The 24205-nt window shown below is 38.8% G+C and overlaps 2 protein-coding genes across 3 annotated transcripts in view; both read left to right on the forward strand.

Moving 5' to 3' along the window:
• Positions 1–4041, forward strand: part of BDP1 (B double prime 1, subunit of RNA polymerase III transcription initiation factor IIIB) — a 50948-nt gene extending 46907 nt beyond the window's left edge. The window contains exons 41-42 of the mRNA XM_030466749.1: positions 997–1234; positions 1585–4041. Of these exons, the coding sequence (XP_030322609.1) occupies positions 997–1234; positions 1585–1713 (367 nt within the window). The 3' untranslated portion in view covers positions 1714–4041. The remainder of the gene's footprint in view (positions 1–996; positions 1235–1584) is intronic.
• A 796-nt stretch (positions 4042–4837) lies between these two features.
• Positions 4838–24205, forward strand: part of MCCC2 (methylcrotonoyl-CoA carboxylase 2) — a 34929-nt gene continuing 15561 nt past the window's right edge. Inside the window, exons 1-7 of one of the 2 annotated variants that reach the window (XM_030467105.1) lie at positions 4838–5009; positions 8648–8714; positions 11722–11806; positions 12061–12162; positions 12666–12793; positions 14530–14642; positions 18861–18974. In XM_030467105.1, coding sequence (XP_030322965.1) covers positions 4863–5009; positions 8648–8714; positions 11722–11806; positions 12061–12162; positions 12666–12793; positions 14530–14642; positions 18861–18974 — 756 coding nt within the window. In that variant the 5' untranslated portion in view covers positions 4838–4862. The remainder of the gene's footprint in view (positions 5010–8647; positions 8715–11721; positions 11807–12060; positions 12163–12665; positions 12794–14529; positions 14643–18860; positions 18975–24205) is intronic. The other variant, XM_030467106.1, reaches the window with a different exon arrangement.

The raw sequence follows: 24205 nt of genomic DNA on the forward strand, positions 1-24205 counted from the left end.
GGTTATGATTCAGATTTAGGATATTGTTGTTTTCCTTAGCTCAGTCTGATGTTGGGGTATATACATCCATCCATTTGTTTTGATTTTTGTCTTTCTGCCAATAAGATTTGTTACTGATATAGTACATGGAACTCAGGATTTTTAGGGCTAACCTAAAATGTGCCATTTCCCCAGAGGAGTTTCAACCATGACAGCTCAGAGGATATTTCTCTATCTGTCTGACTGTGGATTTTTTTAATATTCCTATACCTAAGCCTTATGTTTTAAAGTGTTTGAGTTCTTGCTCTTGTGCTTAATGGTTGTGCAGCTCCACCAGTCTTTCCCGATCCTGTTGTTTAGTCTTTCATTATGCTTTTCTGAGTACTAAAACTGGTTATTTGTACACGAGACATTCACAGCAGTTCTGTAAAGATGTGTTAATACTGGAACTCTTGCTTTAAAGTTTACTTTCTAAATTATAAACTCTAAACGTGTAAAGTTGATACGCTTTGTAACTCTCTCATTGCTGTGACTTCCATAAGTTCACTGGTACTAGGTATGGTGCTGTTAATAGGCTGCAGCAGATAAATCTTCCTTCTGGTGTTTAAGACTGTCTACCATGGCAACACCATTGGGAATCAGTTTTCTTTTTCCATTGATTACATGAAGGATGCTCTTTCCATTCTTTAGAAGTATGTCTTCATTCCTCTTGGAATCTTTCTGAAGATCTAGTATCTTGTTATAAGCTCTGCTTTAGTAACAAGCAGAGAGCTCTTGTTCTGAGAGCTGAAGATTGTGAAGAGTCTCTATAACTCTTTGAAAAGCTCTTGTGCCAGAATATGCGACAATACAAAAGCCTTCTCAGAATGACTTTCTGTATTTTTTTCTTAGAATTCTTGTAGATCTCAGAGTTATGTGTTTGTTTTCTGTGTAATTAGTTGGACTCCGGTGGTACTATTTACATTTTCCTTTCATGGAGCAATCCTTTAACATCCTGACTTTATTTGTTTTGAACAGGTGCGGACGAAAACCATTGGGATTTTTATCCTTAATCTGCAAAAAAAGTAGTTCTAAATCTGCAGGAGATACTAAAGGGAATAAAAGGAAGATCCAAAAACCTCAGCTTGTGACTCCAAGCCGAAGTCTAAAAAGACCTGCTCCATCCACTAAGGATGGCAGGGAATCTTGTTCTCTTCCCTCTACAAGCACATCATCATCTCTGGAGTGTAAGAATGTAGCTGATCCTGCAGTGCCGGTATGTGTTTACTTTTGAGTGCCCACGCATGTTTTGATACCTGAAGAAAACTGAATTATTTATTTCAGGAGTGGGTAGGTGGGCATATTGTGTATGGGTTTTGAGAGAGATATTTGCTTCAGTGAATAAATCCTGACTTATTCATGTCTGGGAAACTTGTAATGGAACTAAATTTTTTATCTGCACATACATCTGCATGTTTTCCATTTTTAAGTAAGCTCTGGAAGCTTAAGTGCAGATATATATATGTATATATACACACACGCACACGCACACACACATATATATATACACACCCATGAATAAACAGTTTAAGACCATTAAGAGCAGCCTTGTTTTTTTCCTGTTAGATTCCCAGTAATGAGCCGTCTGAGGAGCTACCCCTTTGTCCTAAAGGTCAAGAGAAAGAAGAAGAGCCAACGAGAATCTCTGAGTATTTTTTCAGTGACATCTTTATGGAAGTGGATGATTCAGAATAGCAAATTTGCTTTATAAAATCCTGAGATCAGAGAGTATAATGCTACACAAAAGGAGTGTTTTGAAGAAGTTGTTTTTGTTCTGATTTTCATTACACCACAGTTATTCTCAGCCAAGGTGTTGTTAATAAATTACATAAATATGAAGCAACCTGGGTACTTCTGAAATACTGACATAATATGAACTACTACATTGCTGTTACTGAACCAGACCAGCAGCTTCTGATGTATATTTCCACTTGTTTTAGATGCTGATCATAGATGCATGACTAGCTTTCAGGAAAGTGCAAGGAAAAAATACTTTATCTTGTGACAGGTATCCCTTTCAGTTTAAATGCATTAATGAATTTAAATGCATAGATTATTTAAAATGTTATACAAGGTATTTACTTCTTTTTGTGAAGTATGCTATGTTAATATGTTAGAAAGAAGAAGAAACCTTTTTATGTATAGATAAGGATGCAGTTACTGGAAGTAGTATAGTAAATACATGGATAGGTTCAGCACTGCAGGTATTTTTATTAGCATCTCCAAATTACTTATTTTTGTAGGAGCTTTTAATTGGATATATTAAAATAGTCTACCCTGAGAAGTCAAGCGGGTTTAGTTCCTTGAAAATTTATTGAAAAATAATAAATACCCCACAATTTACTAAAATATGATAAACAATGTTAATCTTTGCAACTGTCCTACTGGAGTGGGAAGTGGTTAATGTTTCCTACTATAAATGCTGATTTCCATCTAAATATGAAAACAAGGACATAGATATAATTTATTTTCCTTTTTTTTTCATACAGGTGTTTTTATCTCTACTGACTTCTTGGTGCAAAATAGCACAAATAGGCTGGATTTAAACTGTTACTATACAGTAGGGTTGCTTCGAGGATTAGCTACTTTGAAGCAGTTGAATTTGTATGGTTTTCATTATGTTGTGTCTACGTGTACTGTAACTTGCTATAAAATGCTAGTGTAGCTTTAGATTTTAGTCTAGTTTTTTTCCTTGCCTCATCAAGAAGACTGGTTTGATGAGGTGTCAAGGTTCATGCAATCTCAAAGTCAGGTGTTCACTGAAAGATTCAGTATTTATTCTGAAACTCATTACACAAAAATGAGTGCACAGATTTCAGGAGTCTGATTTTTCCTCCTATTACTTAATGGCAGCAGGCACTTTTGCAAAATTATTTATTATGAAAGTCAAACTGATGGTATTATGCTCTTAAGAAACCCATCATCAGCTTTGGATTGGATAATCGTTTACTGGCAGGTATTTTCACAGAAGCATTTGGTTAATTTTGAAATACTTCAGGTCTCAGAATATTTGCATTTTCAGAAGCTATTGGCAAAGCTTGTCATGGAGCCTTCAAAATTTTTTCAGTAAGGAAAAACACACAGTCAAGCTACTGTTACTCCAGATTGTTACATGGTCAGGGCCCTGTCAGTCAGGCGTTGTTACTAGCAGTACTTTACTGAGATAGAAAAGGTGATACCATGTCCATCTGAAGCAGTTTACTTGAAAGCATACTGTCAAGCCCTCCAGCCCCTCCCACAAACCAAAACAAAGCAAACCAAACCAAAACAAACCCAAAACACCAAAACCTGAACCCCAAGACCAGTTTCTGTTCAGACAGCATCTTGTGCTTTGCCTAATCTATTTAACTTGAAATGTTTATCTTAAATATTGTCGTCTTGTAAGCATTATGAAATAGATTAATCTATACATCAAGTTCTGTGTATTGCATATCTTGTCAATATTATTTTATGTATGAAAGTGTTTAGTTTCTGAAACCTGTGGCATGTTTAAGTCACTTGCACTGATAGAGCCTAAAAATAAGTTTGTGGGGGATGACTATAAAATAATAGTCCTAAGTACTTTTTGAGGTGATAAGCATTCTACATTTAGTTGTGTATGGTTTAGCTTGGATTCATACTACAAGGGGAAAACACCCCTAACAACTATTTCATTATTCAGATTTCATTATTTAAGGTGCCTTATCTACCTTGTTAACTGGGGCTATGTATTTTCCCCTGCAGTAAATCACATGCACTTTGTTAGAGGATTTGTTAGAGGATTTTTTTTAAAGAACAAGTTTTACTTGGACAGCTTTGTGTTCTGTTTTGTATATGAGAGTTTTATAATGGTGAAGGATGTAAGAAAAGATAGGTGAAATCTCAATGCTTATTAGTTCAGTGTTTTTACAAAGATGAGGAATAAATAAATGCTTTGCTTGAGTTGTCCGACACTCTGTTATTACTGCATATAAGCTTTCTGTTTAAAAGAAAGTGTAGTCATATTCTGTATGTAAATTTATGTTAATAAATTATTTTATATTACCTGTGTGTCAGTTTCTTGCAGTTTTGTTCATAAGATAAAGGAAGGTTATGGACTAAATGAATGGCTGAAGTTGTGTCTTCAGCGCTGGGGTGTGTTCTGTCCTGCTTGTGTGGTGGTAACAGGTGGAATATATTGGCTTTACCTCAGGAGAGTTCTTGTCTGGTGTTGGTTTTACGATGGGAGGTCAACTTCTTCGTAACTGATTTCCAGTGTTATCTTAGTAAATAGAATCATAGAATGATTAGAAATACTATACCCTTGTTTCAGAACAAACCGAAACTGGAGTGCTGGGGAACAGCAGCACTTTAAAACGAGAAAGCACCCCATGGAGAGTTTTTAAAAAATCTTATGCAACTATTGTACTGTCTTAACAGTGGTGTAGTTAATGACAAAGCTCTCCTAGTAATGGGAATGGCAAAGGCTTTTGGGTTGCACTGTGTGCAATCCTCTCTGAAAGGTGAGGTGTAAACAAAGGGAGTTCTTGAGCAGTGTTTAACCTGGGGCCATGGGGATGGAACGGAGCACGCAGCTCCCATGCACTGACACCGGACTGGACAGGGCAAGGCTTTTGCATTTTACCGATTCTAACTCCCACGGGAACGTCCGCACGACGACCGGCCGGGGACCGGGACCGTAAGGACCGGGACCGGGGCGTGGGCACCATCCCCTGACCGGAACGCTGGACGCTCGCCAGGCCCCGGCGACCCAGCCCGTCCAGGCCCCGCCGCCCGGGGCCTCGCTCTACCCATTGGCTGCGGCGGGGGGTGTGGCGGCGGGCCTGGGGCGACCGGTTCGGCTCGGCCCTGCTCGCTCGGCAGCCATGCTACTGCTGGGACCCCGGCGACTGCCGAGAGCCTGGCGGCTGCTGCGCGGCGCCGCAGCCTCCCCTCCCCTCACCGGTGGCTACCATGGTGAGGCGGTGGCGGCGGTGGGCTCCCGCCCCGACGCGAGCTCCGCGCTCTACCAGGTAGGCCGGGCCGGGCGGGTCAGGCTCCCTCCTCCTGACGTGCCGCAAGCCACGGAGGGGAAGCTCCCAGGGCCGGGCAGCGGTGCCGAGCTGCGGGAGTGGAGGGCGGGCGGGCTGGCTGGCTGCCCCTTGGCCGGGCCGCGGTGCCGCCGTCCGCTCCCATCCCAATTCCGACGGAGCTGCCGGTGCTGGGAGCGGATCCGGGCCCCGCCCGTGAGGCGCGGCCATCCGGCGGCTCCCCGGGTCGGCGGGAGCGCGGGGCCGAGAGCCGGGCGGGAGGACGAGACCCCATCGGGGGCTTTGGGTGTAAATGCAGCTGCCGGTGGCCGTGCCACAGCGGTGTCACCGTGGCCTTTACACCGCGGCAGAGGGGGGTGGGCGTGCCCTGGCTGTCGGTGCGGGGGAGGCGGCCCGAGGGGCGGTGGCTGCCGTCCTGCTCCCCCTTCTCATTTCTGGGTTCCGGGACTTGTTTGTAATACATACAGGCTGTGTGTAAAGAGCACGGGTTTCAACTATTGTCTGCTTCCTTTATTTATTTTTTTTTACACATTTTTCTGTTTTAAATCCTAATGCTAGGTCTTACTATTATTTTCGGTGTTGAAGAGAGCCAATCCATATCGTATTTGTGGCGAGGGAATTCCTAGGCTGTTAAGGGGAGTGTCTGATGTTTTAAAAGGTTGAAATTTTGTTGTGTTTGCACTGATTCCTGAGTTGAAGGCAGGTGGAAGAGGTAAGACAGTCATGGGCATGCCCCAAGGACGCCACCAGGAGGAATCATCTTTGGAGGAAGAGGAGGGATAGGTAGAATTTCAGTTGTCTTCACGAAGAAAACAGTACTTATAGGTGGTGTAAATGGTTTTATTTTTAATGCTATTCAACATGAAAGTCGTGCTTGTAGTTAGGCTGAGAACAGCTTATGGTGTGAATCAAAATTGCTTTCGAATCTGTGCCACCTAAAATAGCAAAGAGCAAGTGAAGCAATAACGTATTCTTAATGAAATGTTTCCTTTAGTTCTGCACTTGCTTTTGCAGAAGCTAAATTTTGGCATGCGAGTTAGCTGACTGAAACTTCTGTGACATTTTGGCATATATATATATATAAATATATATATACACACACATGCAAAGCTTGTGTATACAAAAGATGTACATATACTAGTGTATATTCATATATTGCCTACCCATCAAAAAACAGTGTGGTATGTGTGCTTACTCAACTAAGCTGTCACTAGGTTTGCATTTGTTTACTTGTACCTTTAGATCTCAAAAGAAAAGAAAGACTTGGTGACTTTTGTGAAACACCTTTTTCTTTTTTTTTTTTTTTTTTTTTTTTTTTTTTTTTTTTTAATGTCACTGTATTTTGACAGTAGTTTCCAATGGGATGTCAAGACAGGAAAAGTTTGCCTAGCTCTGCTAGACAAGCCCACTTGGGTACATCTAGTACGTCATTCAACCAGTAAAATAGCTAATAGTGTTAATATTTGGTAGAAATAATTTATGGAGCACTGTAAATACATGTAGTGTCTTGCAGACACAAAGACCTGAGGTCCCTGCTGTGAGGCACTTAACCATCTGAAATAAAAGCAATACTGGGAGTAACAGTGCAAACACAAGAAGACAGAACAGTAGCTGATGAAGGTCTTGCCTTCTTTACCTAATGTTTGCCTTTCAGCCTGTGAACTCAGCTAGACAGGCTGGCCTTCCTAATGTAAACTGTCTTTCTAACCAGGCAGGTAGAAATGTAATTTAAAAATGAGTAAGTCTGACTTCTGAAAAATAAAGGAAAATCTATATAAAGATTCCAAGGATTATCTCTTGCAGCCACTTCACCTGTGTAGCAGTAGTAGAATTCACTCATGAATCTTCACTGTAAGTTTAGTCTCTTGAATTTTCTTTAAAGGTCATAGGAGCCCTCATCTTAACAGCAGAATTTTATAGAACTTACTGGTGCAAGGGCCGCTTTCCAGAAAGATTTGTGTAATTTCATTGGCCTTTTTGTCATTAATTAATGAAGACCCCACAAACACTTACTAGAACTATAACATTTAGTTCTGAGACAAACCTTTTCTTTGTGTATTGAAAGCCAGAAGTAAGATTTCAATGCATCTTCTTCCTTTGTAGAGTATAATGAAGCTTTTTTCTGGTGAAAGATATGAATGATAAAGATTAAAATTAAGTGAATTTAACCAAGGCAAATATTTAAATACTTACAGAATTGCGTAAATCACCTATTTAATAGGTGAACTTTAAAAATCCACAATTTTTCATGACCATGGTAACTGAGGTTGGTCTCTTGAGACATGTTAGGTGTTGGCTAGCAGTTGTGCAGGCTGTGAGCCAGATTGCAGATGGCACATGGTTACCACATGGGGAGCCCTTTCAAGAGACAGCAGTGGCACCAGAGTTAGATTTGGTGTTTCAGTGCATTACCTTGATCTTGCTGGATGACTTCTAAATGCTGTCAGTATGTATTAATGGTGTATACAGCTGAAAAAACTGTGTATACAGATGAAAAAATTGCTAAGACCTGTTTTCAGCTGGTATCTTTTTACCTTTCAGTGGAGTATTTTTGTTCTGCTTGTAGCATTTGCAAAGGGGGAGAAACATATTTTTTGAGAGTGTTACCGTGCAGTTCAAATGGCTCTGATGTGAGGTGCCTGTGTACGTGCTTTTATTTTCTTTCTGCTTTGAATCCTCATGCCTTTCAGTGACTAAGACAGAGCTGAAGAAATTTAACTGCAACTCCTGTTCCTTCTAGGAGAAACCTTAATTCTGAGTATTCAGATCCAAATATAGAGTCAACAGATCATATTTTCTGTCAAAGCAGACTTCAATTAATCTTCTAAATGAGAACTGAGGCAGTAGGGTGTTTTTTTGTATGAAGCAGTTGCTATGTTGCTTTGTTGCAGTTATGCTTTTCTAAGAGTTAACATAGCTCATAGTGTATCTGAAAAAGAAAATACCACAAATTAAGCTTGACTGCTACTTTCTAATTCCTAAAAAATGGTAAATACAGTAATGAGCACACAGTTTGGGGTAATTCTGATAGAAATGGTGAGCTGAGTACTGGATCACTTTTTTTGGTCTTTGTTTTTATAAGAGGGATATTGGCCAGAAGACCAGACCTGTACATTTTTGGAAGTTTTGGTTTATCTCCACCTTCTACCTAAACAGCACAAATGTAAAAAGCATTCACAGAAGTGTTTGGTCAAGGTCATTCATCTCTTGATAGAAGAGGGACAGCTATTGGAATCCTCTTCATGCATTTTTACAAAATTGGATTTTAAAACCAAGCATGCCTCTAGCAAAACATTAACAAAACCCGAAAAATAACACTTGAACTCTGTAATGACTGGTTCTGGTTTGGTTTATCAAACTTGGAACTAGTCTTTTACAATCCTAATGCACTTGAGAGATTTTGTGAAGCAAGTTTATTAAATGCTATGGGATGTTTGAGTAAAACCAGTACTTAGGTAGAAAGTTGTTCATACTTCAAAGACAACACAATGCCAGTATTTAATAAGGCAAAATGAAATTTGGAAGATAAATAAATCTTGTACTGTGTATGTTTGTTTGTTGAAACATAAGAGTGTCACTCTTGGTTAAGTTTAAAATGCTATTTTATTCTTCCCTACTAGGAAAACTATGAACGAATGAAAGCACTGGTAACTGAACTCCAAGAGCAAGCAGAAAAAATCAGGTTAGGTAAGTATGATAGTCTAGATTTTTGAACACTTATTTGGTTTGGTAAAAAAAAGCAGATTTGTTGTTTGGATTCTTTTCCTCTATGGCTATACTTTTATTAATCAGTTCATTTAGGTAGAGCACATTTTTCTGGCTTGTAGAGGCCATACTGAAATTTTTGTTCATCTCTTTAAATCTAGATTTACCATCTTCTGTCAGTTGAAAATCTTTAAAGGTTAATGTCCAAGGTAAGATGGTTCAAAGTTGAGGGTTTTTTAGATAACTCAGGCTAGCTAAGAAAAATGCCCATGCCATTAGCACTTCTTCATCTACCACAGTATCCAGTGTTTTAGCACATTTTTTGTTTGCAAGTTGAATATCAGAGCTATATGCTACTGGAAGAAAATCCATTAATTACTGGAAGAATCTATAAATGAAAGCAAAGCTGATTTAGTCAAACAGAACACTAATTTAATTGCCAGAGAGGCAATAAGTAAGTAAATAGATAGTTAAAACTGGATATTTAGAGTAAATTAATTTTTAATCACTTATGATCTTAATAATCACAGTAATGTATATTTCTAATGGCAATGTGTTTTTTAAATAGGAGGGATTATTAATGAAAGGCTTTTACTTATATACTTTCCACCTCACCTACTCCCTTGCTTCATCCACTGCTGCATTTCTAACAAGTATGTCTGGCAAATGTGTTTCTCTTCCAGTTGCATGTTAATCACTTTATGTGCAAAGAGGATTTTCAAAGCCCTAGCTCTAGGTGTACTGGCAAACAAAAGCAAGTCTATAGTAGTTTAAAAGATTGATGTCTGTGTTTCGTCTTTCTGACTTGTAAGACTGATTTTTAATTAAGAATTAATTGCAGTTGACTATAGTTAAAGGAGATGATAAAATGGTTTATAAATGGTTTAAACTGTGCTGCTAGGGCTTGAGCACACAGCTTTAATTCTTCCCTTCTTGCATTCATCTTGATACTGTTTATCTCTTCATATACTGCTTCTTATAGAATGCAATTTGGAGCAGAGAACAATGCAATTTGGTGCAGCTTTGGAGCAGAGAACAAGTAGTATTTTGTGCTGTGTTCTTTCTCAATTGCTATGAAACAAATTCCAGGATTTCCTGAGGAAATGCTGGAACCCATAGATTACCTTTGCCTTTTATGGGTGTAGAGCCTGTTCAGCAATTCCCTGTGTGGCTCATGAACTGTCTTCACTCCTGCACATTTTCCTGTTTCTTGCCTGTTACATGGCAACAGGACAAGAACACGGCCCTCATCTTTTCTGTGTCTCAGGGAGATCTTCCAGGATGTCAATACACTGTTCTGAGTGACATGGACTGACATTCATCAATGTCTGCCTGTCATTCAAGTATATGAGAAGAATTAGGTGCTTATGCTGAATACCTTTGAAGGAAAAGTGAAACGTTTTTCTCTTTGTGAGAGCTGTCTTTCAGAGGATGAGCTCTGGCTTGGTGTCTTCGTGATGAATGGTTTGCTCTTTTGTGGACCCATGTGGCATTCTACTGACTAATGCCCACCTGTGCAACAGGAAGGTGGTCCCTGTCCCAAATGATTTACAGGCATTGATAACTTAGAACAGAGAGATTTCTGATGAAATGCCCAAGAAGCAGCTGAGATACTTTTAGTTTTCGTGACTGACTGCAATCAAAGCACATCAGCAGTCACAGTGAAATTTTTATAGATATTACTGTAAAAAGGAGAAATTAAAGAAGATACTTCAAACTGAGTGCTTTCAAATTTGTTTCATTGCTGGGGACCCTGCTTCTCAGAGCCTGTGGAGTGGAGACTAATGTAGAGAAGGGGAAACATCTTGATCTTGGAAGAGAAAATTTGAGTAGAGTGGCTATGGGGTCCAGAGAGCAAGTATTTACAATCAGTGTGTGAAGAGGGAGAGACGTGACAAAAATCAGAAGATGGAAAATCATTTTTGCAGCATCACTCTGGGTGTAAATGGCAAAGGAAAGATGGAGGGCAGAGAAAATGTAGTTACCATGATGTGGAATGTTAAGAACTTGGCTAAGAATATGAGTTCTGTGGGTGGACGTGAGAGGCTGCGTCTTAAGACACTTGTACCTGAAGAATTTACAAGATTTAGGCTGAGGCTGAATATACAGACATGATGAACAGGCTGACTTGGAAATAAATTGTGGGCTTTCTGGCATGCCTAACAGGTAGGAAATGATGTGTGTAGTGATCCAGGAAGGAGGTAAAGGAGGATGCTTGATAGGTAGGCTTTAAAGCTCTGTTTCAGTGGTGATTATCTGACAAATCTTTAAGACTTGGGAGAAATGCTAGTAAAATAGCACCTGCTTTATTTTGGAAGGGGGAGAGAATTTTAAAGTGATGAGGTGGATCAGTGATCTGTCTACATAGGCAATGTTTGTATAAGCTGTTCCTATAAAGAAGTTGAGGTGTGTCAACAAATTTAAAATATATTGAATGACGAAAAGTTCCAGAGAACAGGAGATATGATTTAGGATGGCGTTGAGTAAAGGGTTCAGATGAAGCAAAGATAAACTTGATGTTAAATGCTATGTACTGCTGTGTACAGTTTTGGAGAGATTTAAGGAAATTAAACCAGATTGTGTTGGGTCTTTCAAGGATGGATTCAGCATAGCCAGTATGAACCCATTTTCCGGAACTGTACTTTCTGTGGTTCTCATTGCTGGGCTCTTGTCTGTGTGTTTGTGTTTTCAACCCTTCTGTTCACTGCCAAGCAATGAGAGAAAGTTTCAGATAGCCATGTTTATCAAAATGTTTACTTCAAGACTAACTACAAAAAATGAGGGAGAAAATGAAGTAGATTCTGAAAAGCAGGCATTTTTATCAATACCTTAAATCTGTTTGAAGTGAAAACCATTATTTATTGTATTCATTACTAAGATGCATACTTCAAAAACTGGGAACTTCATGATTCCGCTCTCAGTTTTAATCTAAGTGGTGATTTGTCTCTCTGTGTCCATAATAATTTAACAGTTCACAATTGTATCATAGGAGGCGGAGAAAAAGCTCGGAAGCTTCATGTGTCAAGAGGAAAGCTGTTACCCAGGGAGAGAATTGACAGGCTTATTGATCCTGGGTACGTAATTTTGTTTTTTAAAAAACATTTAAAGTTCATTTTGCAGGGAAATACTGCAACAGGCTGGTTTTTTATTTAGTTTCTGTAAACACTGGAAAGTAGCGCAGATGAAGTTTTACAGAAGTGTTCTTTGAAATACTTGTACCTTATTTTAAAAAGATACATGATTTTAACAATTTAAGCTTTTAAGTGAGACTTAGTGACAAATACGGAAGATTCTTTGTTACAATTGTGTTATACTTGTCACTATTCAGGTCTCCCTTCTTGGAATTCTCCCAGTTCGCAGGTTACCAGTTGTATGGTAATGAAGAGGTACCAGCAGGAGGCATTATCACAGGCATTGGACGAGTATTTGGGTGAGATACCAGTGATCTACCTTATTTATGGTATGAAAAGGATAAAGGTATAATTTTGTTTAGTTTCCAGAATTCATCTATTAGTATTTTTAGAGTGTAATTTCTGTCAACCCAGAATTAGCTAAGAAGGAGTGATGATTTTTTTTTCCTTTTTGTAGCAGAATATGCGCAAGAGTTTTTTGTGTACAATGAAGGAATTAGATCAGTGCATCAGTAAGTCAGTTTTCAAAATACAGAGTGTTGTTCTAAGCTAAGAATTAGTTTCACTCAGGAGAAGTAACTCCAAGACTGTTATTGAAATTAAATATGATGTTATACAGCATTATTATTATTGCTAGGGAGTGAAGGGGCCATGGAACAGGATATCATAGTGCTGAGACTGCTGTTACAATGTGCATTTTAGGAGATGCAGGTGAGGAGGGCTTCAAGGGCCTTTGGCATGTTGCAGTTCATAACTAACATACTCATTAGAAATATTTTTCTGTGACAAACTTTATTTTTAGGGTGGAATGCTTAATTGTTGCTAATGATGCAACTGTCAAAGGTGGTACCTATTATCCCATCACTGTTAAGAAACATTTACGTGCTCAAGAAATTGCCATGCAAAATCACCTTCCTTGCCTATATTTGGGTAAGTCCCATTGCAGAAATAACCAATCTTCTTTGTTAGGAGAAGCTTAGGTTCTCTAGATTACATGCTACTTCTTTAAATAACAGTTGTTGAGATGGATGTGTCCTCAGGTTTGATTAACCAAGTATGTATTATAAAGGCAAATATTTTAATGTGATTTCATTGGTACTGCTACCTCTACAGATTGGTGGCAACTTTTAGCTGAAGGTTCTCAGAATTATCTTCTGCACTGCCTGAGGGCTCTATTCAAAAGATAAAGATAAAACTATGCTGCTGTATCACTTCTCTCTTTCTCCTTCTCCTCTTTTCTCCTGTCATGCTGCAGCAGTCCAGTCTTAATTCTAATTACAGTTTTTTTTAAAAAAGTTACTTTGCCTTTTGGTGGGGCATGTAGCTCTATGGGAAAACATATCAAATTAAAGAAGTTTTGGTGCCAAAAGTGACAGTAATAGCTGGGCTTAACAGATTTTTACAATTTGGGATGACTTCTGAAACAGAAATGTTACTGAATTATTTTGCATTTTGAATTTGTGTACTAAGTCAGCATTTAGTCAAACCTTCATGTAAGTTTTACTTATATGTACTTTTATTAAAGATTAAGATCAGAGTGCTGGATGTATCTCATGTAATACAGATAGTATTTTCTTAGTGGGGTTTTGTGCAAATACAAGAGCTTTCTGCCAGTGTCAGTCTGTCACTCTTGATTCATAGGCTAATAACTTCAAAACCCGTTAGGCAAATTCAGCCAAATTTGACAGTTATTTAAGAGAGTGTGTATTCCTGTGGTTTTGCTTAAATCAGTCTCAGAGGAGAAATACCATTCTGCTGTCTCCATTTAAAAAGTAGACTGGGCTGTTCTGCTTAGCAGCTGAGAGGCATTAAATTGTTTGCCAGTCGAGATGCTTGTACTAGTTAAAAAATCAAGGTAAACATAGATCCTGGCCAGCATAAGTGTTTGTAATTTCTTGCCCTGCTGATAGGCCAGACATGCAAAGAATACTGAGACAAGGATTAGGATAAATGTTGTAAATATTGGTGGGGGTGGATACAGGGACAGTGTGTGTTGGGACTTTGTGGTATCGTCAGACTGCAACATAGAGAGTCTTTAAGGCAAGGGGAAGGAGAAATTGTATCTTAGTCAAAAAAGAAAAAAAAAAACAAACAAAGAAACTTAACTTTGCTTCTTGGAAAACAGCTATGATTTTTTTTCAGTCCGAATTACCAGCAGATTCTGTCTGCTCAAACAAATCTTAATTTTTAGCGAGTTACCGGTCAGCAATTGTGTGTGATTCTACTGGTTTAAGATCCTATGGAATGGGGAACTGTAGGACACAGGTATGCCTTTTAGACAAAATTTAAATATTGTTATTTCACCTTTGAGAATTATGATCCACATATATTATGACATTGTTCATCACTCAAACTTAGTAAATTATTTTACCTTTTCAATTTCCATGTCTGTACTTGCTTCAGGTAATTTCCACTGTGCAGTAAAGAGAGAGGGCTTTGTAGTCAGCCAGCTTTTTGTTGGTATGGATGTTATTTCGGTTGGGAGTGTTACTATTTTTCTTTATTTTTAAACAAGAATGTACTAATATACCTAGATTCATAGAAATACAAACAAGTGTTAGTGGTAGTGATTGCTGTATCTCTTAAGTAGCATGCAGCTACTTTACCAGCAGCTTACCTTTTAGCATGTCTTTGAACAGCAGCATATCCTTTTTCTGTCACTGTAGTTGATTCAGGAGGAGCAAACTTACCTCGGCAAGCAGAAGTTTTTCCAGATCGAGACCATTTTGGCCGTATTTTCTATAATCAAGCAGTCATGTCCTCACAAGGAATTCCACAGGTAATTTCCTTTTACTTAAGGATGAAATGGGCTAATTAGTTTTTATGCTTGCTGCCTTTACGCAAAGCTTATAGCCATATTTTGTTTCCGACCTCACTGTGTTGTGCTGACCTGGTGTCCTGCTTTGGGGACTGGAGGTACTGTAAACACAGCAACTGTCCACAGAAAGTCATTACAGCTTTGAAGAAGCTGCCTTCTTTTATGGCCTTAGTGTTAATGTTATGACCTACCCAGTTCTGTCTTGGAGTGTGAGAAGGGACTTGACAACATGGTGTGGGAGGCCACGTGAGGAAGTGCTAGGAAATCTCTTGGAACAGTTGATTATTCTGTGTCCATGATGTAAAGGTGAGGACCCCTTTGATGATGGCCAGTAAATGAGACACACTTCCTGCTAACAAGGGTATGCGTGTGTGTCTAAATCTGTTTTATACAATGATGTGCTGTCTGATAATACTGCCCCAGAAATGAGGTTATTTTCTAATGTATTAGTGATGCACAGAATTACTGTTAGTCACAGTTCCTGTGTTTAGAAGTGGCTCTGTGTCATGGATATTTTGGGAATGCAATAGGGTCTGTTTTTTGATGCAGGTGGCATGATAGAGGAGGTTTACTTGATGTGTTACTCATGAAGAATGTAGAACTGTTTTAGGATGGAATTGCTTATGTAATCCTTGGCTGCAGGGAAAGTGAAGGACAGAGAATAAGGTCCCAGTGGAGGTGAAGAAAGCAGGTCGCAGGATAAAGACACTGAACTTCAGGAGAGTGGTCTTGGGCTTGTTAAGGGAGTTGTCAGCAGGATCAGGTGAGAGGCTGCCAGGGAGGGCAGAGGAGTACATGGTCTTTGAAGATAACCTTCTCCAAATAAAGGAATGTTCCAGGCAGGCAGGTGACCAAGTTGTTCCTACAGAGTTTCTATCTAGTCAGCCAATTCTCAGCCTCTTCATACAGTTTTGTAGACCTCTCATATACCTGCCTGCCTCTTACTCCCCTTTGCAGGCCAAATGATTCAAGCTTACTTAGCTGTTCTTCCTATTGATAGTGTTCCATACTTTTCATGCTCCTTTTTTCAGATTTCATACTTTTTTCAGAAATCATACTTTTTTGAGGTGAAGGAGCCATACTGCACTACTCAGTATGTCAACTAATGATGGACGTAACATATATATATATATACATATATATATCAGCATAGTGATGTAGGATGTGGACTGCTCTGTGTTGCATTCTTTCTTCTGGTAGTTCCTAATAGCTTTGATTTTTTTTTTTTTTTTTTTTTTTTTTTTTGACTGCAAGCTGGTGTTCTCAGTGAATTATGTCAAAGTTCAAGACCTTCCTCGTAGGTGTAGTTGTCAATTCAATATCTGTCACTTTATATTGGTTTAATGAAAGAAGGTGAAAGAAATTTTCAGGATATTGCAACTGAGGAAAAATTGCCTTAAAACATTAGGCTTAAAAATAGGTGTTGAAAGCTCAGGCATAATAAATGTTCAGCTAACATACTGTTTAATCTCAGTACTGTCATGGAAGTGTTTCATTACCATATTGTTTTGACATACTTGACTATTGAGCTCATCGGTAATATAAATTGGAAATATGACTTTATTGTCTTCATCCTTGCCAATATGTGTCATTGAGAGGCATGGCTGAGCTGGAACTATATTTATGCTTTGTGAGAAGCTGTGCCAATACTTGTTTTCAGTGCAAAGCAGATGCACCAGTCAGGTACACGATATTCCATCTGACGACTCCTTATGTGGCAGTCACTGGTGTTGCATGATTTTTGAGGAATCTACATTTGTTACTTTGATACCTTTTCAACACATTCTAGAAGCAAGTCAGACTTCATGTCTTCAACCATCTTTACCTCTACCAAAGAATCCTGAAATCCATTGCCTCCAGAGGAATCCATAGCTGAAGTTACCAACAATACACTAAATCTCTTGAGAAAGTCTGGCGTAATTTAACTTCTGCAAATCTTTTTTTTTCCATCAATAGAAGTGGAGCAATTGTAGTAGCTGGGTCTCCAGAGGAGAAGCCCTGTTGAGGTAGAAGAAAAATAATTAGGAAAAAAGATAATTGACAAGCTGGTCTTTCTGTGGGGTTACTGACAGGCCTAGGGTGTACCTTAAATTTTTAAGTGTAAATAAAATCGATCCCATCATTTTTGTAGAACAGTAAATGTCAAAGGAGACAGACACAGGGCTGTTCTGCTGAATTATTTTACCATATTACCTTAGTGTTGCATTAAAATTGTATTTCTAAATATAAATTGTATTTCTATATATAAAAACTAAGTACTATAAAAAATAGTTGCCTTTTAATAAGACAGTTCTCTTTAAAGTTCAATTTTATTAAAATATTTACTCAAGGCTGGGAAAAATGTTTTACTGAAATGCTTCCTTAATTTAAAGTTTTTAATACAGGTGTGTTTTGTTTGAAAAGTGTTTCTGTTCTTTGTTTCATTTTAAAAAGCAGATAGATTTGTAAATCTGCTATTGATTTTGTGCTAACAGGCTGTGATAGCTGGAATCATCTTCCCTGTCTGAGGCTATGTTTTATTAGGAAATGTTGTTAGGGAATTATGGTCCTTCTGATTGCCATTCTGATTGATTCTTCTGACACCAGAGTCTGGGTGTTGTTAGGTTTTTACCTGCTGTTCTTCTTCGTGGCCTGCCTGAATGTCTGTTTCATCTGTTCATCATCTCTTCTCAATTCTGCCCTTGCTTTTTTTCCCTCTCTGCCTGTTGTCTGTGGTGCTTTTAATATTTCTCTTCATTTTTACCTGTGACTAATTTATTATACTCCTACTGCAGCTTTAAATTGCATTTATGTCTGTACAGCTGTGAATCAAAAAGCTGTGATTAGCTTCTCATTAGCTGCTTGCTAAGCCCTCTCACTTTCATATGCTACACGGTTACAATGGGGAACTGATCAGTGGGTATGAAATACTGCATGTGCATCAGAACTGCTCTTTTTCTGTTCAGATATTAAGTAATTTCCTGGGCAATAATACAAAGAATGAAGACAGGAAGAAGCACATTAGTTGGGAATTTGAGGTTGTGCTACTTGATAATTAGATTTGGGGTTTACCAATATATACAAATTCCAACTTGCATATGGAAAAAGTAACACCTGAATTAAAGGTTTAACACAGGCATATTTTTCAGCATAAACATGGAAAAAATAAAAAATACAAAAGCTGTACAAATCCTGGGGGAAAAATCAAAGGAACTGTTTCCCCAAGTTTCTCCCATGTCTAGAGGCTTATGTTAACTTTGTATTTTCCTAAAGGTCTATATTAAATGCACCCTAGAATTACTGCAGATCAGTCATGTGGCTGAATATAGTTTAAGATTCTGAAAACCATTTACTGAAAAAGCTGTTTGGTTTGGTGGCAGCAGGTTGACATCATTCACCTACTTCTGCTTAGATACAAGTAACATGATTTGGAAGTTTTATTTTTGTATGCTGTTTACTTTTAAGAGCAAACATTACATTATAATTTAACACAGAATGCTGGTTCATGTTGCTTTAGGAATTATTTTCAAACCAAATGAACACTAAATAGCATTATTTTGTGGTTTGATTTTTTGGTGGCTGTTTCAAAGGAAAGCATTAGATTAGACATTTACTTCCTTATTGTTTGCCTTTTCTGTAGAAGTATTCCTTTTCTTCTGCCTTTGGGGGAGCTTGCCTGGAGAAGTTAATTGAGAAACTTCACTTTCGTGATCATACATTGATACAGTATTCATTGTGGCTAGGGTCGACTCAGTTTTGTAAAAGGGTCACCGAAGTATTACTGGTAGCAAAAAGTCATCAAGTCGAAGTTCATCTCACAATTAGGCATAAGAATAAAGTGGAGATTTTTCATGGTAAAGCCTGTAACAAGGTACTCAAAATGCCTTGAAGGGCTAGAGTTAATTAGTTTATCTATTAAAGAACTGAAGTTACATACTAGTAGATGTGATGAATTTTCTTCAAAGAATGTTAATGGTGAAATTATATCAATAAGCAGCAAAATAATTCCCCATATTTTTTAAGGAGAGGTAAAACGTAAATAAGTTTGCTTTGCCAGGCAAAAATAATCTTGCAGTGTTATTCCAGAACCAGTACAATGTATAATAGTAGTGTGTGTGTGTGTGTGTGTGTGTGTATTTGTTTGTTATTTCTACGGGTTGGACAGTTCATTAACTTTTTTGTTTGTTTGTTTCCCAATAGATAGCAGTAGTAATGGGATCCTGTACAGCAGGAGGAGCTTATGTACCTGCAATGGCTGATGAAAGTATTATTGTTGGCAAACAGGGAACTATATTCTTGGGAGGGCCACCGCTGGTAAGGATACAGAATTTTCTTGTAACATAGCACCCAGAAAATTTTGTGCTGTGACAGTTGTACATCTTAAATTATTGAAACCTTCCAAAGTGAGATAGTTGCACATATTCTGTAGATTAGTTTACATTTTTAAAGTATATCTGAATGTTTGTATCCTAAATTAAATCTTTTCTATGTGTTAAAAGCATATATACTAATCAAACTCTGTTAAGGTGTTTCTATAGTATTACTTTTAAATTGACATACACATTTTAAATAATATTTTTTTTAATTTCAATGATATAGTTTCTAGGTTTGACTTGAAATAAATTTTTAAAAAAATTACAAGCATATTGTATCTTGGAGTCAAGGTCAGAGAACTTCAGAAGCAGAACTGATCTGCTTTTTTTATGTCAGTTCACAGGCAAAGTAGTTGCAGTTACGAGTTTGTTGTAATTTCCTACTTTTTTAGTAAGGAAATTGCTTTTAAGGGAACTGACCTGAAGAACTCCTGTAAATTAAAACTTGCTTTATTGTTGAACTCATAGTGGAATTTGTGACCATGAAAAATAACTGCAGCTTTAGACAGCCTTAGTAGTCTTGTTTCAACAGGAAAGGGAGTGCTTGAGTACCAGTATTATGTTCTAGTGTGTGCTCACTTTTAAACTGATACAAATTTACTTAACACAAATTTTATGGGAAGAAAGGGATTTTTAGCAGTAAATGTTATGTTAGTGCTAGAGTTAGCAGGTAGGGCAGCTCCCAGCACAACTGTTTAACTCTCAGTGAAATCTGACTGGATAAACCTGCTTTTTTGAAATAGACAAATATTTGTCTTCTTAAACAAACTGGTCTGAGGCAGCACAATGGCTCTTTTTGTTTTGATTGTAGCCTTTTGGGAACTTTTAGATGCTTGTGCTTCCTGTGACTAAGCCAGTGCAAGTCAAATGTCTCTCTAAAGTCCTTTCAACTTGAGCACACCTAAATGGAGAAATCACTTTGTAAAAGCATCGTTAATGAAGATAATCCTCGGCTGAATTCCCATAGTAATGGAGGAGGAGGACTGTGTTAATGTGACTTCTTTCCACCACTTAAGATACTGGGAAAATGTAGCAGGTTCCATAAACTATGGGAAGAAAACCACAGACCGAGTTCTTTTTTGACCAGTAGTTCCCAGGGCATGATTGTGTAAATTTCCTTAAAAGCATTAACTCACCTATTATTTAGTGTTTACTTCCACAGCACTGCTCTCATTTCCACTGTGTTTTTGCATGTAATTCTTTTCCTTCAGTTTTAGGTATTTTATTCCCTGTTGTGTGATCTTAACGCTAAAAGTGGATTTAGTGGATTTAGCATTTTATGTCCTGTTTTTCTTTCCAAAGTACAATGTATAGGTGGATTTTAACTTCTTGTTCAGCTTTTAAAAAAACATGAAAAAGTCTTATCCATTATGCAGACATACTTTTCTATGGCTGGTAAATGCTAATTACTGTTCCAGGAAAACTTAAATGAGTTCCGAATGTAACTAACATTTTGAAAGCAGTGGAGGGACATTCCTTGAAGTAGAATATTGTATCATCTACCGTAATGAAATAACACCTTATCTTGAAGTGTTTTATGTTTTCACTAGGGGCTTTCCAAGTTGACAAGAACAAAGTAATCAGAAAAAGCAGATTAATTAATTAATAGCAGCCATGCCATTTAACACTAATTTATTTATTGCTCATTAGAATGTAGAGTTCTAGCATTTGTCTGTTGGAACTTCTTCAGCCTCAGCTGTTGCAAATTACCTAGGTTACCTAGGTAATAGGTAACCTGTTACCTAGGTCTCTGTTCTTTTTTGTCTTTCATTAGTCTCTTTCAGTTTTTTATTTCAAAAATGCTCCAAATTTAGCAAATCTTTGTAAATTTACACTGTAAAATTACACTTTAATTTAGGTATTAGGAGTTCCTTGGTGAAAAGGGGTATAAATAGGAGTGAATATATTAGTTGAGAACAATATTAGTTGAGTAACATTGGGTGATTCAAACATCTTTTTATTGAGATAAGGAAATCAATATGATGAAAGAAACGAGCTCTTACATAAGAGTTACTAACTTGGCTGTTGTGTTATAAATAATTGCTCTGGCTGCAGGAACACCTTAGCTATCTAAGTACAAACCCTTCTGAGGTCCAGCACAGGTCATTATCTTGAAGACAGAGACATATAAACTGGCAGTACTGTCCCTGAGGCTTGCTGAGGTTCAGGGGGATTTTCTGTGGAAGGTCAGCTAGTGTTTGAATTGACAGGAAGCTGAACATGAGCCAGCAGTGTGCCCAGGTAGCCAAGAAGGCCAATGACATCCTGGCCTGTATCAGGAACAGTGACCAGCAGGTCCAGGGAAGGGATTCTGCCTCTGTACTCAGTGCTGGGGAGGCCACAGCTTGAGTCCTGTGTCCAGTTCTGGGCCCCTCAGTTCAGGAAGGAGATTGAGGTGCTGGAGCAGGTCCAGAGAAGATCAAGGAGGCTGTGAAGGGATCCAGCACAAGTCCTGTGAGGAAGGGCTGAGGGAGCTGGGGGTGTTCAATCTGGAGAAGAGGAGGCTCAGGGGAGACCTCATCACTCTCTGCAACTCCCTGAAAGGAGGTTGGAGCCAGGGGGGGTTTGGGCTCTTCTCCCAGGCAGCTGCCAGTAAGACAAGAGGGAATGGACTTAAGCTCTGTCAGGGGAGTTTTAAGTTGGATATTAGGAGGAAATTATTTATGGAAAGGGTGATCAAACACTGGAATGGGCTGCCCAGGGAGGTGGTGGATTCTCCATCCCTGGAGGTTTTTAAGGAGAGACTGATGTGGCACTCAGTGCCATGGTCTGGTAACCACAGTGGCAGTGGATCAAGGGTTGTACTTGATCTCAGAGGTCCCTTCCATCCCTTCCGGATGATTCTATGATTCTATGAATATGGAAGACCTGAGCAAACTCAGCTCTTCCGACATGGCATTTCCACTGTCAAGAATGCTGGGGAATGCTGGGAACCTTGAGTGATTCTGCTTTGACCTGTTTGAGCTGGAAAGGTTCATCAGACCCTGGGACATCTCTAGGGTGCACTGAGTAGTGTGTCCTGGAGAGCTTACTCAAAGCCAATTTCTTCCAAGCTCCAGCAACAAGCAGGTACAAACTAAGACATTTAGTACCCAGTACTACCCAGGAAGCTGAGAAAAACATTACCTGACTTTCATTCTAAGAGGATAGTAATTGTGTAACATTGCAGGGCAACTTAGGTCAGATATGTGTGTCATTGAGATGTAGTAGAGGTCACTCCAGACAGGATAGGCAGGAGAAAAAACGTGGCCCTTTTTTTAGGTGCCAAAGGAAAGACTTGGATAGGCAAGCCAGTGACTCAGGGATGTTGTGAAGTTAAAAAGGACAAAAACTTTTCACCACTTCCAGGCAAATATTTCACAACTGCCCTCCAATTTCATTTGTTCCTTAGCAACCTTTAGATGTAGTGATCCTTATCTGTGTGCATATAGATCAAACTTTAATATAACTACCTGTCAGTTTGTTCAGTAGAGCTTTTCATACTCTCACTGAAAATATTTTACTTGTGTTTCTCTAACATCAAAATTACTTCAGACTCCCATAGAAACTCCAATTCCATGTTGTAGCAGATATTGTAGCCATTAGTGTGTATGTTCTGTTTCCCATAAAGTCTTCCACTTCTACCACTCAGTGATTTTATCACTCACCTGCCTAAAACAAAACACTCTGAGGAAGTGAAAGAAAATCCCTGATGTCAATTATAATTAGTCTTCAAATAAGTATACTCTATTAAAAAAAAAAGAGCAACCTGCAGGTACAGTCAAAAGTGCAAGGTTCCTTGGCCTTCTTCTCAGGAAGCTGAGAGCAATGACTTCATGAATCTCAATAGTAAGAGAAGTATCACAGCAGTAATAAAATTGAGAGCCATTCTTGCACCACCTGAGAAATCTATCCCCACCCTTGGCCATAATGCTTGGTAGCTTAGTTGTCCTGTAGGCTTCTACATCCCATTCCAGAAACTTTGGCTTCGTCCTTCCTCAGAGAAAAATTCCTACTGTCTGTCCTCAGCAGTGAGGGAAAGCCTGGTAAAAGGGGATAAGTTTGTCAGATTTGTGTGTATATGTGTTCTTGAGACTGTTCTACATGTCAGTCTGATCTGTTGTGGGAAATACACATTTTCTCTCAAGTTTATATCAATGTCTTCTGATGATTGCTAGCTGATGGAGCTTGAACAGGGATTTCCTTGGAAATACCCATATACCTTGTAGAGATTCTATTTGCAGTCTGTAAGTATTCAGCAAACTTCAAGAAAGTTTATACTATGGTTGGTAAAATGCTCTGTTGCACTGCAGTACCTGTGAAGGTGATGGAGCAAATAATCCTGGAAGCCATTCTCAGAAACACTACAGACAAGAAAGTGACATGTGTCAGCATGGATTTACAACGGGCAAATGAGGCCTGACAAAACCAGTAGCCTTCTTATGCTGAGTTGACTTGCTCAGTGGCATCAGAGAAAGCAGTGGATGTTATGCTGACTCTGACACGGCTTTTGGCACTGTCTTCTGTAACATCATCAGCAAACTGATGTACAGACTGGGTAAATGAAAAATGAGGGTGTCTGAGAACTGACTGAACTGCTGGGCTCAAGCTGGAGGTCAGTCACTAATGGTGTACCCCCGAGGTCAGTATTTGGACCAATACTGTTTAATATCTTCATTGATGACCTGGACAAAGGTCCAAATCCCACCATCAGCAAATTTGCAGATGATAATACACCTATGAGGAGTGGGTAATTGAGCAGGTGATTGTGCTGCCTTTCAGAGGGACATCAACAACCTGGAGAAAGGGGCTGAACAGAACTTTCTGAAGTTAAACACAGCAGGCAAATGCTCCTGGGAAGGAATAATCCTGGGCACCAGAACAGGATGGGAACCAACCAGTTGGGAAGATGCTTGGTACAAAAGGCACAGTAGATTCTGCTGAATGCCAAGCTGAACATGGGCCAGCAACATGCCCTTGAAGCAAAGGCATCTGGCAACATCTTGGGATGCATTAGGTAGAATGTTTCCAGGAAGTCAAGGGTGGAGCTCCTTCCCATCTACTCAAGATACATTTGGGCTGCTAAGCTAAACCCTGACCTTTCCAGACCGAGACAGACCTGGACATACCTAAGTGAAGGTCCATGAAGATGATAAAGGGGCTGTAGCATTTTTGATGCTAGAACACAAGAAA

The sequence above is a fragment of the Calypte anna genome, chromosome Z (genome assembly GCF_003957555.1).
Source record: "Calypte anna isolate BGI_N300 chromosome Z, bCalAnn1_v1.p, whole genome shotgun sequence".
NCBI lineage: Eukaryota > Metazoa > Chordata > Aves > Apodiformes > Trochilidae > Calypte > Calypte anna.